This window comes from Gossypium raimondii, chromosome 1 (genome assembly GCF_025698545.1).
Source record: "Gossypium raimondii isolate GPD5lz chromosome 1, ASM2569854v1, whole genome shotgun sequence".
Taxonomy (NCBI): domain Eukaryota; kingdom Viridiplantae; phylum Streptophyta; class Magnoliopsida; order Malvales; family Malvaceae; genus Gossypium; species Gossypium raimondii.
The window spans coordinates 4,779,856-4,793,670 of NC_068565.1; the positions used below are offsets into that span (position 1 = coordinate 4,779,856).

Below are 13,815 nucleotides of genomic sequence, written 5' to 3' on the forward strand. Positions count from 1 at the left end.
TTCACAAAGAAAAATTACAAGTAAAAAAAATTATACTTATTAAAGGTAAAATCATTTGCTTTCATTGAGGTTACTGAAGTCTGAAGCAAAATTTATATCATAAATATATGATAAACTTAAAAGAATCAAAAAAACTAAGACATGATTTGCACATATGATACGATTGAAAACTCACCCCTGGCAATTATAGTCTCATTAGCTTGGTTTCCGCAAATCAATCCAATTATTTGATTTGTGCCTCGTCCTTAATTAATGTTAAGAATCTGACGTACACGCTAGGGTGAAAAATTGTAATTCTTCATCAATTTCAGTCAGTCCTTTCTTTGCGGGTAACATCATCTGCTTGATTTATAGAAAAAATAAGAGGCAATTGATGTTGAAATGAATTTTGATTAACTTGACTTTCAACTTTTTTTTTTATTAGTCTAAATACAGACCAGGTCTGATGTTGCAAATTAAAGTTATTGCTACGTTTTATGTAATACACATGATAACGAGTATTAGTCAATTTAAAAGTAAAAAATAAAAATAAAAAATTGAGTCTCGCTTACAAAGGAAGAACAAGCATGTAACTTGATGCAATTAATTTAGACCGGAGAAGAAACTTTATGCTGTCTGCTGTTCGGCGTAAATTTGTGGTGTCTCATCAATTTATTATTGTTTTATAAGGTTATTTTGCACTTTTTTTTCCAAAGAGGGGAGTAAAATAAATCTCACATTTGAATCTAGCATTAAATGTCAATTAGCCAATGAACATTTGACATTAATTATCCTATTTTACTTGCAATACAAAACATGAAAGGGGGGGACGCAAGAAGAAAACTTGTTTTCTTGACAGCTATAATATTTCCATAAACTCGGACCATAGTCTTCATAGCTGAATTTTCGACACCATTCAGATGAAGACTTTATAATAAATTTTCACAATACTACAGCCCTCAGATTAAGACTTAATAATAATTTCCACAATGAAATGTAAACATGATTGGCGCAATTTTCTTGGAATCTTATATAAATATAAGCTCCCCACTCCACCTATTTTCACTCATCCTTCTCATTTTACAATATCCATTTGCTTGATTTTATTGTCTATATCTGAGAGAAACATGAAAGGGTGGTTACTACTGTTGTATTTTCTGCTATTTTTCCTCTTCATTACATGTAATTCTTCTACTCTACCATTATCGTCGTGCCCTCATGACCAAAGTTTTGCCTTGACCCAGTTCAGCAACTCCTTTTCCATTGATTGCCCCTTTTTTAACCCATGGTGTACTGTATCCAGGGCTAAGACAATCTCCTGGAAGGAAGGAACAAACTGTTGTTTGTGGGATGGGGTTAAGTGTGATACTGAAACAAGGAATGTGATTGCCCTTGATCTTAGTTGCAGCTGCCTTGTTGGCCCTTTCACTTCTAATAGCACCCTCTTCCTCCTCCGCCATCTCCGTCAGCTTAACCTCGCCGGGAATGATTTCAGATTCTCCCCAATGGCATCCCAGTTTGGTCAATTGACTAGTTTGACCCATCTAAACATCTATGGGTCACTTTTTCAAGGTAATATCCCCCTAGAAATCTCACACCTTTCCAAACTGTTATCCCTCAATCTTTCCAAAAATTATGAGTTGATCTTTGAAGGACATGTCTTCGAAAGTGTCGTGAAAAACTTGACACAACTAAGACACCTTCTTCTCACAGGTGTCAATATGTCTTCGGCTGTTTTAACCAAATAACCCAAAAAAATATTATATTTATAAAAATAACCTAAGTTTAAAAATAATCACCAAAATAACCTAAAATGAACAGTACTCACTCTTTTTTTGCACCAATGATTACCTAAGTTTAAAAATAATCACCAAAATAACCTAAAATAAACAGTACCCACTCTTTTTTTGCACCAATGATTGGCTAATCATTGTGTCAGACTTAAAAAAATTATTTTTTTGGGTTCTGGCCTGTCAATGGCCGGAACCCATGTATTTTTTTTTAAAATTGTGTAATACTGAAATACGGATATACGAAAAAAAAAAAAAAAAAAAAAATTTTGGGTGCTGGCCTGTCAATGGCCGGCACCCAAGACACAAAGGCACAAAAAAAATTTTTTTTTCGTGTCGAATCGATAAAAAATACGAAAAAATAAAATAAAAAATTTTGGGTCTTTGGCCTGTCAATGGCGGCACCAAGATAAGATACTAAAAAAAATTTATTTTTTCGTGTGTCGAATCGAATAAAAAATACGAAAAAATAAAAAATTTGAGTCTTGGCTTTGTCAATGGCGGCACCCAATCTGATACGAAAAAAATTATTTTTTTTTCGTGTCAAAATCAGATAAAAAAATACGAAAAAATAAAAAAATTTTTCTTTTTATTGTATCGGTGCCGCCATTGACAAGCCAAAGACCCAAAAAAAATTTTAATTTTTTCGTATTTTTATCTCGATTCGACACGAAAAAAAATAATTTTTTTTCTTTCTATGTACTGGGTGCCGCCATTGATAAAGCCAGACCCAAAAAAATTTTTTATTTTTTCGTATTTTTATCTGATCGACACTAAAAAAAAAATTTTATATTTTTCGTATCAGATCGGTGCCGCCATTGACCATTAAAGACCCAAAAAAAATTTTTTATTTTTTTCGTATTTTTTTATCTGATTCTGACACGAAAAAAATAATTTTTTTTCGTGTACTGTGTACTGGGTGCTGGCCTGCACCCAAAAAATTTTTTTTTTGTTTTTTTCTTTTTCGTATATCCGTATTTCAGTATTACACAATTTTTAAAAAAAATACATGGGTTCCGGCCATTGACAGGCCATAACCCAAAAAAATAATTTTTTTAAGTCTGACACAATAATTAGCCAATCATTGGTGCAAAAAAAGAGTGGATACTGTTCATTTTAGGTTATTTTGGTGATTGTTTTTAAACCTGAATTATTTTTGTAAATATAATATTTTTTTGGGTTATTTGGGTAACACAGCCTATGTCTTCAGTTGTACCTACCTCTTTCCGTAACATGTCTTCTTACATAACAACTCTTATCCTTGAGGAGAATGGACTTCAAGGAAAGTTCCCCGAAGATGGTTTCCGCTTTCCATACCTGCAGAAGTTCCACTTTGCAATATTTCTTCTAGAATCCGGGCAGGAACAGGAACTAGAACTCAAGTTCCCAAAGACAAATTGGAGTGGTCCCCTCAAGTCATTGCAAGTCTCATCTCCATATTTGCAGGAACTACCTGATTCAATTGGCAATCTTAGATCTTTGGAGATATTGGATCTTTCCCATAGCAATTTAAGATGGCCAACTCCAGTATCTCTCGGCAACCTCACTCAACTTGAGTATCTAGATCTTTCCCATAATAACCTTAGTGGTCCTATTCCATGGTCAGTTTTCAACCTCACTCAAGTTCAGTTTCTAGATTTTTCAAAAAACAAGTTGGAGGGTTCCCTTCCTTCTCAAGTGAGTGGGCTTTCACAGCTTAGTATTCTACTCTTTGATCACAACTTTCTCAGTGGCAGGGTACCGACCTGGTTGTTCTCTCTTCCTTCTTTAGTTAAGTTAAGGCTCAATAACAACAAGCTGAATGGCAACTTTGAATTGGACAAACCATCAGAGCGCAGCAAACTTGAGCAGCTCTCTCTCTCAGATAATGCTTTGTCATCATTTACCAGTGCAAGCAATGCCAATTACTCGTTGCCTAATCTTGTAAGTTTAGAACTCTCTTCTTGCAGCATAAGTGAATTTCCAAATTTTGTTAGAAATCTAGAAGGTTTAACCTATCTAGACCTTTCTAACAATAGAACTCATGTCCTCGAGAAAGATATGTTTCTAAAGCTCAAAAGCCTTAAAACTTTGGATCTACACAACAGTCCGCTGTCTGTGAGTGACAATAGCAACCTGAGTGTTGTGTTACCCCATCTTGATACGTTGTGGTTGTCTTCTTGTAATATAACTGAGTTTTCAAATTTCTTGACAATGCAAGAGAGTTTGACTTATTTAGATATTTCAAACAACAGCATTCAAGGTCAAATTACCCAAAAAGAAAACAATTGGAAAAGCTACTTACAATATCTTGATCTTTCTAACAATGTTTTGACAGCTTTAAAATATTATCCATGGAAGAATATAAGATTTCTTAAGCTTGGGTCCAACCTGCTAGAAGGGCCACTTCTAGTACCACCAATTTCAACGACTGTTTTCTCAATTTCAAAGAACAGATTGAATGGAGAAATTCCATCTTCGATATGCAATTTGGTTGATTCGGAGTTCGGTGTACTTCTAGACTTGGCCCATAACAACTTGAGTGGAGCAATCCCAAAATGTCTGGGCTTGAGAAATATTTTCATTTTGGATTTACAGATGAATAGGTTTCATGGGAACATCCCTGATTTTTGGGTTGAGGAAAACCACAGGTTACAAACACTTAACCTCAACAACAATGATTTTGATGGGTCATTACCTAAATCCTTGGCCAATTGTGTTGATCTAGAAGTGCTGAATCTTGGAAACAACAAGATAAATGACATATTTCCCCACTGGTTGGGAAATCTTCCTCGGCTACAAGTTCTTGCGTTGCGCTCCAACTATTTCCATGGTCAAATAACACATTTTGAAAATGAGTCGCATTTCTCGACTTTGCGAATCTTAGACCTCTCGCATAATAAGTTCTCTGGTTTAATGCCAACAACATACTTCACAAGTTTCCAAGGTATGATGAGTTTGGCTGATGTTCAAATGGGATATATAGGAGCTGAAGATACTTATTACCGCGTTTCCGTGGCTGTCACAATGAAAGGTGTGGACATTGAGCTTGAGAAAATTCTAACTGTTTTTGCAGCCATCGATATGTCAAGCAACAAATTCGAAGGAACAATTCCAGAAACAGTTGGAAACCTTATTTCTCTCCAGGTGCTCAACTTTTCTCACAACCACTTAACCGGTCATATTCCTTCCTCATTGGGGAATTTGGTAGCACTTGAGTCGCTAGATCTTTCTTGCAACGAGCTTGTTGGGGAGATTCCTTCGGAGTTGACTGGTTTGAATTTTCTTGAAGTGTTAAACCTGTCAGAGAACCAGCTCGTTGGGCTCATACCTCAGGGAAAACAATTCAACACCTTTCTCAACGATTCCTACGCTGGAAATATAGGACTGTGTGGGTTTCCCGTTTCAAAAAGCTGCGGCCGTAGTGAACCACCACCAGCAATTTTTGATGAAGAGGAAGTTGATTCTGCATTTGGATTGGATTGGAAATTTGTAATGATGGGTTATGGATGTGGAATGGCTTTTGGATTTTCAGCTGGCTACATCATGATGACAATTCGTAAACCAAAATGGCTTGTTGGGATGGTTCAACGAGTCGGCAACAAAATTCTGAAGAGATTCAAGAAATATCGTTGAGGAAGACGGAATTTGTGAAGACAGATGTTTGCTCATCAGTGGCTGCTTGAACACCTTTTATTAGGAGTTTCTCTTATTTTAATTTTAAGATGTAAAAAAAGTTACCGGGAAATAAATCTAAAAGATACAATAAAATTTAATAATTATCTATATTTTGTACTAATGAAAATAGTTGATTAAACATTAAGCTGAACATAACAATTATATTAACTTTTATAACAAATTTCTTCAGTAATTTTTTATAAAACAAGCTAATAATATAAGAATATATGTTTGGGTGTCATAAAATAGATAGTGATATATTTATCAATAAACATAATTAATCAATGGATATCTATTTAAATAATTATAATTATTTGTTAATAATCAAATGACATTATCTTTGAATTAAAGAGACATAATACATTATTATGAATAATGGCAACTTTTAATTAATAATTTTTCATTTATAACTATTAAAACGCTATATATTTTAAAATTAATTTAACATATATGACAAAATTTATAATTAAATAGTAAATGGGAAATTCTTACGGTTCCATGGTCTGTCTCTCAGCTAGTTTCTATCATTTCCTCAACCCAATCAAAGGAACCATAATTTTCTTTTAATTTGGATCACTTTGATTTGAAATTTTAATAGCGGAATTTTATGATAGGCAAATTTAATGTCTAGATTTTTCCCAAATTATTATGCCTTAAGTCTCTAGCTCTTTTCGAAATTAATTTTTTTTGAGAAAATTGAGTTGGTATAAGGTTTGATATTTAAAATTATTTGTTGAAAAAAAGGGGTAAATTTAGTCGCGAATTTAAATGAAGGCAAAGAGGTTCCAAGGTGAAAAAGATGAAACAGAACAAATGCTTGCAGGCATAAAGTAGTGTTACAAATCAAGTAATTATGTTATTTATTTGCAGAAGAAAGAGATAGAGGGTCCAATTGCCCCACTGCTCAACCTTTTTCATCTTCATCTTTCCTCCAATAAGTTGTGTGAAATGGACAAAACTATCAAAACTTACTACCTTCTTAATAAATTCAATTTTGATTTATTCTTGCTCCAGAAAACAAAAAATTAAATAATAAGCTCAGCAAACGCTGAATTAAGTTTGAAAATTAATTATTTAACTGCTAAAATTCAAATCGATTAATTTATTATATAATTATTTTCACTCATTTAAACTTTATCTCTTTTAACTATGGTTTGGTGTTGCAACCATGCCTTTCTCCTACATCTTTTTAATAACTAGTCATTGAGGATATGTTTGTTTTAGCTTCCTCTTATTGTTAGTCTTCGAGGGCGTTTGGTAATCAGAGTTTTGGAACTCTTTTAGTTGATTTGGGCACAAATGAATGATTAAATAGTCAAACTCTCTAATTATAGTGTTTGGTGAATAGAAGTTTGTAAGAGCTTGCTGAGTTAAAACCTCCAAAACAAAAAATGCAAAGATGGAAAACGTTTTTCACAACTAATAATTGGGAATGAGATATGTGTGGAATAACACATCTGACGATACTTACTCAAAAGTTACTCCCTTTCGCCACATGCTCTCAAATCTAATAGGGGTGCCAAGATATCTAATACCCTCCATTCTCCCATTTTCACTTTCATGTCCAAAGTTCAAAATAAATCTCAAAAAAGAAAATAAACTTCACCATGAATCTAAAAAAAATCAACTATGGAGATTCATTTGCAAGATTCATTTTCTATGCTTTATTTTGATATAAGTCCGAGTATATTTTGATTTCTAGCCTTTTGTGTTTTATATTAAATTAATTTTAGTTTTAATAGTATATTTTTTGAAATTAAAATTAAAATAATTCCAAAGAAGACTTAATAATAGTTTTGATAAATAAATAAAAAAACTACAACCGTTGGATTAAGAATTTCCCCAATGAAATGTGAAGATGATTGGAGTTGTTTGCTTAGAATTTAATATAAATGCATGCTCACCGCTCCATTTTACGTTCTCCTTTTGCTCGACATCTCTGAGAGAAACATGAAAGGGTGGTTAATACCCTTGTATTTTCTGTTATTTTCCCTCTTCTTTTCCTCTAATTCTTGTGCACTACCACTATCGTCGTGCCCTCATGTCCAAAGTGCTGCCTTAAACCAATTCAGCAACTCCTTCTCCGTTGATTGCTCCTATTTCGACCCATGGGAAGCACACATGACTAAGGCAACCTCCTGGATGGAAGGGACAAATTGTTGTCTGTGGGATGGGGTTAATTGTGATACCGAAACAGGGAATGTGATTGCCCTTGATCTTACCTTCAGCTGCCTTGTTGGTCCTCTCCAATCTAACAGCACCCTCTTCCTTCTATCCCATCTCCGTCAGCTTAACCTTGCTGGGAATAATTTCAACATGTCCCCGATGGCATCCCAGTTTGGCCAGTTGACTAGTTTGACCCATCTAAACATCTCTGGTTCAGGATTTAGTGGTAAAATCCCCCTTGCAATCTCACACCTTTCTGAACTGTTGTCCGGTAATTATGGTTTGATCTTTGAAGCGCATGTCTTTGAAAATGTCGAGAAAACCTTGACGCAACTAAGACACCTTCATCTCTCAAATATCGATATGTCTTCAGTTGTGCCTACCTCTTTCCGTAACATGTCTTCTGACATAACAACTCGTATCCTTGAGGAGAATGGACTTCAAGGAAAGTTCCCCGAAGATGTTTTCCACTTTCCATACCTGCAGAAGTTCCACTTTGCAATATTTCTTCGAGAATCCGGGCAGGAACAGGAACTAGAACTCAAGTTCCCAAAGACAAATTGGAGTGGTCCCCTGAAGTCATTGCAAGTCCGACGTGCATATTTGCAGGAACTACCTGATTCAATTGGCGATCTTAGATCTTTGGAGATATTGGATCTTCACCGTAGTAATTTAAAAGGGCGAATTCCAGCATCTCTCGGAAACCTCACATAACTTGAACATCTAGATCTTTCCTCTAATAACTTTGGTGGCCCTATTCCATGTTCAGTTTTCAACCTCACTCAAGTTCAGTTTCTAGATTTTTCTGGAAACAAGTTGGTGGGTTCCCTTCCATCAAAAGTGAGTGGGCTTTCACAACTTAGAATTCTACGCCTTCATCACAACTTTCTCAGTTACAGGGTACTATCCTGGTTGTTCACTCTTCCATCTTTAGTTCAGTTAAGGCTCAATAGTAACAAGCTGAACGGCAATTTTGAATTGGACAAACTATCAGACGGCAGCAAACTTTATTGGAAATTGGCCAACCATGCTGCTGTTACATTTTGTGTTGAAGTGCATGCAGCTTGATGACATGCTGCAGCACATATGGTTGCTGTAACAGCAAGGTTTCTCTTTAGTTTCTTTGTTGATTAAACTAGTTGAAAATGAACAAGTTGATGACAACTTGATGCATTAGGTGTTGAATGACTAGTTTAGGTGGCTTGTTTATGTGTACAAGCAATGTTTTAATAGTCCCAATGCTGATTAGTGGGGTTAGTTGACTATTTGATGATGTATTTGACTATAAATGTATGTTTTTTCTAGTTGAATGAATGAGCTGAATAGGCTATCAGCCATAAGCTCCCTTGCTGCACATTTGTGAGCAAGTAAAAATACTTCTTGCACCTTGCTTCATTGTTATGCTCTCTGTTCTCTTCTTTTGCTGCTGCCAAATGTTCCAACAAACTTGAGGTGCTCTCTCTCTCAGATAATGCTTTGTTATCATTCACCAGTGCAAGCAATGCCAATTACTCTTTGTCTAATCTTGCGAGATTAGAACTCTCTTCTTGCAACATCAGCGAATTTCCAAATTTTGTAAGGAATCTAGAAGGTTTGACCGATCTAGACCTTTCTTACAATAGATTTCATGTTATCGAGGCAGATATGTTTCTAAAGCTTAAAGGCCTTAAAGTCTTGGATCTTTCACACAACATTCCGCTGTCTGTGCGCGACAATAGCGAGGTTGATCTTGTTTTGCCCATTCTTAATAGTTTGTTGTTATCTTCTTGTAATATAACAGAATTATCAAATTTCTTAACAACGCAAGAGAGTTTGGAAGTTTTAGACCTTTCAAACAACAACATTCAAGGCCAAATTACAGAACAAGAAAACAATTGGGGAAGCAACCTACTGACTCTTGATCTCTCTAACAATTTGTTGACAGCTCTAGAATATTATCCATGGAAGAGTATTCAAGTTCTTGTGCTTGGCTCTAACCTGCTAGAAGGGCCACTTCTAGCACCACCACCTTCCACGATGGTTTTCATAATCTCAAACAACAGATTAAATGGAGAAATTCCATCTTCGAGATGCAATCCAGAGAGTTCGAATTTCATTGTTTATCTCGACTTGTCCTATAACAACTTGAGTGGAGCAATCTGAAAATGCCTGGGCTTCAGACAACTTTCAATTTCGGAGTTGCAGATGAATAATTTTCATGGAAACATCCCTGATTTTTGTGTTGAGAGAGATCCCAAGTTACGAATACTTAACCTCAACAACAAAGATTTTGATGGGCCATTACCTAAATCCTTGGCCAATTGTCTTCGTTTAGAAGTGTTGAATCTTGGAAACAACATGATAAATGACACATTCCACACTGGTTGGGAGATCTTCCTTGGCTACGAGTTCTTGTGTTGCAATCCAACTATTTTCATGGCCAGATAGCCCATTCTGCAAATGAGTCATATTTCTCGACTCTGCAAATTTTAGACCTCTCGCATAATAAGTTCTCTGGTTTTCTGCCAACAACATACTTCACAAATGTCAAAGGTACGATGTATTTGGCCAATGTTCCAATGTTTATATAGGAGCTTCAGCTGACCAACACTATTACACTGAATCCTTGGTTGTCACAATGACAGGTGTGGACATCATGCTTGAGGGAATTCTCATGGATATGTCGAGCAACAGATTCGAAGGAACAATTCCAGAAACAGTTGGAAACCTTATTTCTCTCGATGTGCTCAACTTCTCTCATAATCACTTAACTGGTCATATTCCTTCATCATTAGGGAATCTGGCAGCACTGGAGTCACTAGATCTCTCTTGCAACAAGCTTGTTGGGGAGATTCCTTCAGAGTTGACTGATCTGAATTTTCTCGAAGTGATAAACCTGTCAGAGAACCAGCTCGTTGGGCTCATACCTCAGGGAAAACAATTTAACACCTTTCTCAACGATTCCTACGTTGGCAATACAGGGTTGTGTGGGTTTCCCGTGTCAAAAAGCTGTGGCCGTGGTGATCCACCACCAGCAATTTTGGAAGAAGAGGAAGTTAATTCTGCATTTGGATTGGATTGGAAATTTGTAATGATGGGTTATGGATGTGGATTGGTTTTTGGATTTTCAGCTGGATACATCATGATGACAATTCGGAGACCAAAATGGCTTGTTGGGATGGTTCAACTAGCAGGGAACAGAGTCCTGAGGAGAATCAAGAAAAATCATTGAGGAAGATGGCATTTGAGAGGTCAGATGTTTGCTCATCGATGGCTGGCTGGTTGAACACTTTTTTTATAGAATATCTCTCGCTTGCTCCCATTATTTTAGATTTAAGAGTTTATTTTATATTTGTATTATCTTGTTTTGTTTAGGTTTTTGTCCATGTGTTAAATGGAATTGAATGGAATGATGTTCTCTAAATTAAAAACAGGAATTATCACCACTACATGGTAAGCATTCCTCGTAAACGTAAACATAAAGCAAATGGTATCTAAGAGTATATCATATTCAGAAACTGAAAACAGAACCACCAATTCCAAAACTAGTGAACTTAATCAATTTCCAAAACCCAGACCAGAACCCTCAAATTTCATAGCAGTAATGTGGTCCAACTTTTCTTTCATCTCATTACTCATGTTGTTCTTCCAATCCCCAACACTGCCACGCCTGAAATAAAACTTGTACTCAAAGCCTAACCAAGGATCAGCTCCATGTTTATTCACTTCCAGGTTTTTAAGCCTTTCCAGGCTGCATCTCCACAACACTTTCTACCTCTTCTTCCTTCTCAAAAGGCCTTCCAAGGAAACAAGCCATCCTCCTCGATTCCACCTTTGGGTCCTTCTTCATGTCTTCATATCTCAAGAAAAGTATCTTCTCAGGCCTCTTTATACTTTCTTTCCAATAACTTAAAACATGGTCATGGAATGGTCCAAAGGCATGAACCCCTCTGCAAAAGCTGTCAAAAGCTTCATTCATTGGCCATGGATCATTTCCATGGGTAGTAACCAAAGAGTTCAAAAAGTGCCACAATGACACAAACGTGTCCTTAGGGTGTCGAGTGATATACACGATCTTGCAAGTTGAGTTTTTAACAGATTCGGGTAACATAGGGTAAGGGACATGGGTTCGGAATAGTCTTGGAGAAGGCATATATGAGAGATCAGGGTTGGGATTTTCCTTGAAAAGCTGAAATTCCAGAGATGGCATTAGCTCATTAGGATGACGTTTGAGCAAAGGATCATTGTTATCATCATTCATGCAACCGATGGGATTCATTATTGTTGGGATGATAGCCTTGAGCCATGTGGTGCCTGTCTTCATAGAAGAAGTCAAAAATACATCAGTGTCTTTTGCTTGGAAGTTCAACCTGGCAGCCATGGCAGCAGGAAGATGAGAACTGGCATACCAGAAGCCTTCCCAGTTGTAAAGATCTGAACAACACCACGTTTCTTTTGGGAGTTCGCCGAACAAAGTAGAAAATGCAGATGGAAAGCTAGAGTACTCCATGGAAAGATCTTCCCAAAATATAACACCTGGTAGATATAGGAAAACTAACCAAGTACAAGAAATATAACAGCACTTTGCTTGAAACTAAGAGCTGATCCCAAGCAAAATTTATAATGAGAAAAAAAGGATAAAGGTAGGCAGCCCTAAGTTCAGAGAAAGTCAATAAAACAAGTTAGCACTATATTTGTTTGAATAAATTATGAATATAGCAATTGTGACATGACAATGGTAGTCCCAGCTACACAAAAAAAAAGGCACTTTAAGAATAGATTCGTCCATTCCTATATCTCAGTTGCAAACCTATGGCCAAACCTTAAATCTCTAAAGACGAATATGTCGGACATGTATATGTTCTGTTCTTTTTCTAAGTTTTCCATGTGTTCGTAAGATTCTTTTGAAGGTCAAATCCCATACCCATGTCCGAATATGCACCAAACATACGCGTTAGACTCGTATACTGAAAGAAAAAGGAAGAGTCAGAGACACATAGCTTATAAATCACTGAAGAAGCAACAAAAATTATTGTCTGTCTGTTGAACTTGTTGTACATGCCAGCCTGCAAATTTACAAAATAAATAGAACATATTGGAAGCCAATTACAGTAGAACTAATATTCACTAGAGTAAACATATCATGGAAAATATGTGGCTCACACTATGAACATTAGGTTAAAGTACAGAAGTTACTTAAGCCAAATACAAATAGTTGCAGAAGTTTAGGTGAAAAAATTACCACATCTTTAGGGTAACTTTTCATTTGAAGTTCAAAAAAGTAGCTGGAGAAGTTCAACAAATGGTGAATCCTAAGCGTTGCAAATAACTAGGATAAAACATATATATAGCATGCCCTAAAGTTTGATTCCTAATCTAGTTTCAGGCACATTTCTGGAATGATTCAAAATTAATTTTTAGGATTTACTTTTCATTTTAAGTTCAAAAAAGTAGCTCGAAAAGTTTGACAAATGGTGAACCCAACTTTAAAAGTAGAGTAGAGAGAAAATTAAAATGTTGCAAGAGATGTCAAAACAGAATTAGCTTTAAAATTGCTTTGTTATCCACTCTTTCTAATGACTTGCTTTTGCTAATATATTACACATAATGCTAGCATTATTATATGCTTTTATCATGACTGTTTACATGACGAACTTGATACATAAATAGTAGACACTATAAGAATTGGGAAATTCTTATGGATCCATGGTACCGGATGAAACAAGATCATTGTTCTTCAAGAGACTGTGAGGTTCAATAAACATGTCAGCGGATGGATGCACTCTGCTTCAGCATATAACAGTAAAATGAACATAAATATTGTCTTATTTTGCTCAGCATATGAAAATTACAAATTGTAATCAAGGAAAAGAAAAGTATCTTACAAATCATGAATAGCTGCTATCTCAAAAAATCATCATATTACAAAGCAGTCTCCCATGCCTATCAGTAAACTGGGTTTCTACCTCTAGCTGATGCCTTTAGCAGGTGTCCATCTCAGAGTATGAGCCTCCGTTAGGTGCATTATCTGGAGGTCCATATGGCATGGCGGAACCTCAGGCTGAAATAGCACCGATGGATGCATCATCTGTAATAGCTGCTCTTCTTGCAAAATAAAAAGGTCCAATCTCAGAGCATTTTTCCTTGGAAAATCTTAGTGAAGTATTGACTAAAGGGCAGAGGACGCCAATTAGAAAGGGAAGCAGCAAGCAGAGACAGATAAAGGACCTACAAGTATAAAAGG

At 35.9% G+C, this 13,815-nt stretch overlaps 4 protein-coding genes across 5 annotated transcripts; 3 read left to right on the forward strand and 1 right to left on the reverse strand.

Annotated features, from left to right (window-relative positions):
• Window positions 1–2,726: 2,726 nt before the first annotated feature.
• On the forward strand, window positions 2,727–5,527 carry LOC105786674 (receptor-like protein 33). Its single transcript, XM_052630370.1, has 2 exons — window positions 2,727–3,370; window positions 3,500–5,527. The coding sequence occupies exons 1-2, from the start codon at window positions 2,970–2,972 to the stop codon at window positions 5,382–5,384; spliced, it is 2,286 nt and encodes a 761-aa protein (XP_052486330.1). The 5' UTR covers window positions 2,727–2,969; the 3' UTR covers window positions 5,385–5,527.
• Window positions 5,528–7,547: 2,020 nt separating this feature from the next.
• LOC105786675 (receptor-like protein 9DC1) lies at window positions 7,548–8,660 on the forward strand. The gene is made up of 2 exons (XM_012613178.1): window positions 7,548–8,256; window positions 8,362–8,660. Exons 1-2 carry the CDS (start codon window positions 7,548–7,550, stop codon window positions 8,658–8,660), a joined length of 1,008 nt encoding a protein of 335 aa, XP_012468632.1.
• Window positions 8,661–8,897: 237 nt separating this feature from the next.
• Window positions 8,898–11,002, forward strand: LOC105777199 (receptor-like protein 9DC3). Of its 2 annotated transcripts, none has more exons than XM_052630392.1 (2): window positions 8,898–10,124; window positions 10,217–11,002. In XM_052630392.1, exon 2 carries the CDS (start codon window positions 10,228–10,230, stop codon window positions 10,801–10,803), a length of 576 nt encoding a protein of 191 aa, XP_052486352.1. In that variant the 5' UTR covers window positions 8,898–10,124; window positions 10,217–10,227; the 3' UTR covers window positions 10,804–11,002. The 2 variants fall into 2 exon arrangements, with proteins under 2 accessions (XP_052486352.1, XP_052486351.1); XM_052630391.1 differs by having other exon boundaries at window positions 8,898–9,314; window positions 9,517–11,002.
• On the reverse strand, window positions 10,972–13,804 carry LOC105777226 (cytosolic sulfotransferase 12). Its single transcript, XM_012600365.2, is given in 3 exon segments — window positions 10,972–11,328; window positions 11,330–12,637; window positions 13,285–13,804. Coding segments are annotated over 2 exon segments (951 nt in total). The 5' UTR covers window positions 12,082–12,637; window positions 13,285–13,804; the 3' UTR covers window positions 10,972–11,129.
• Between the last annotated feature and the right edge of the window lie 11 nt (window positions 13,805–13,815).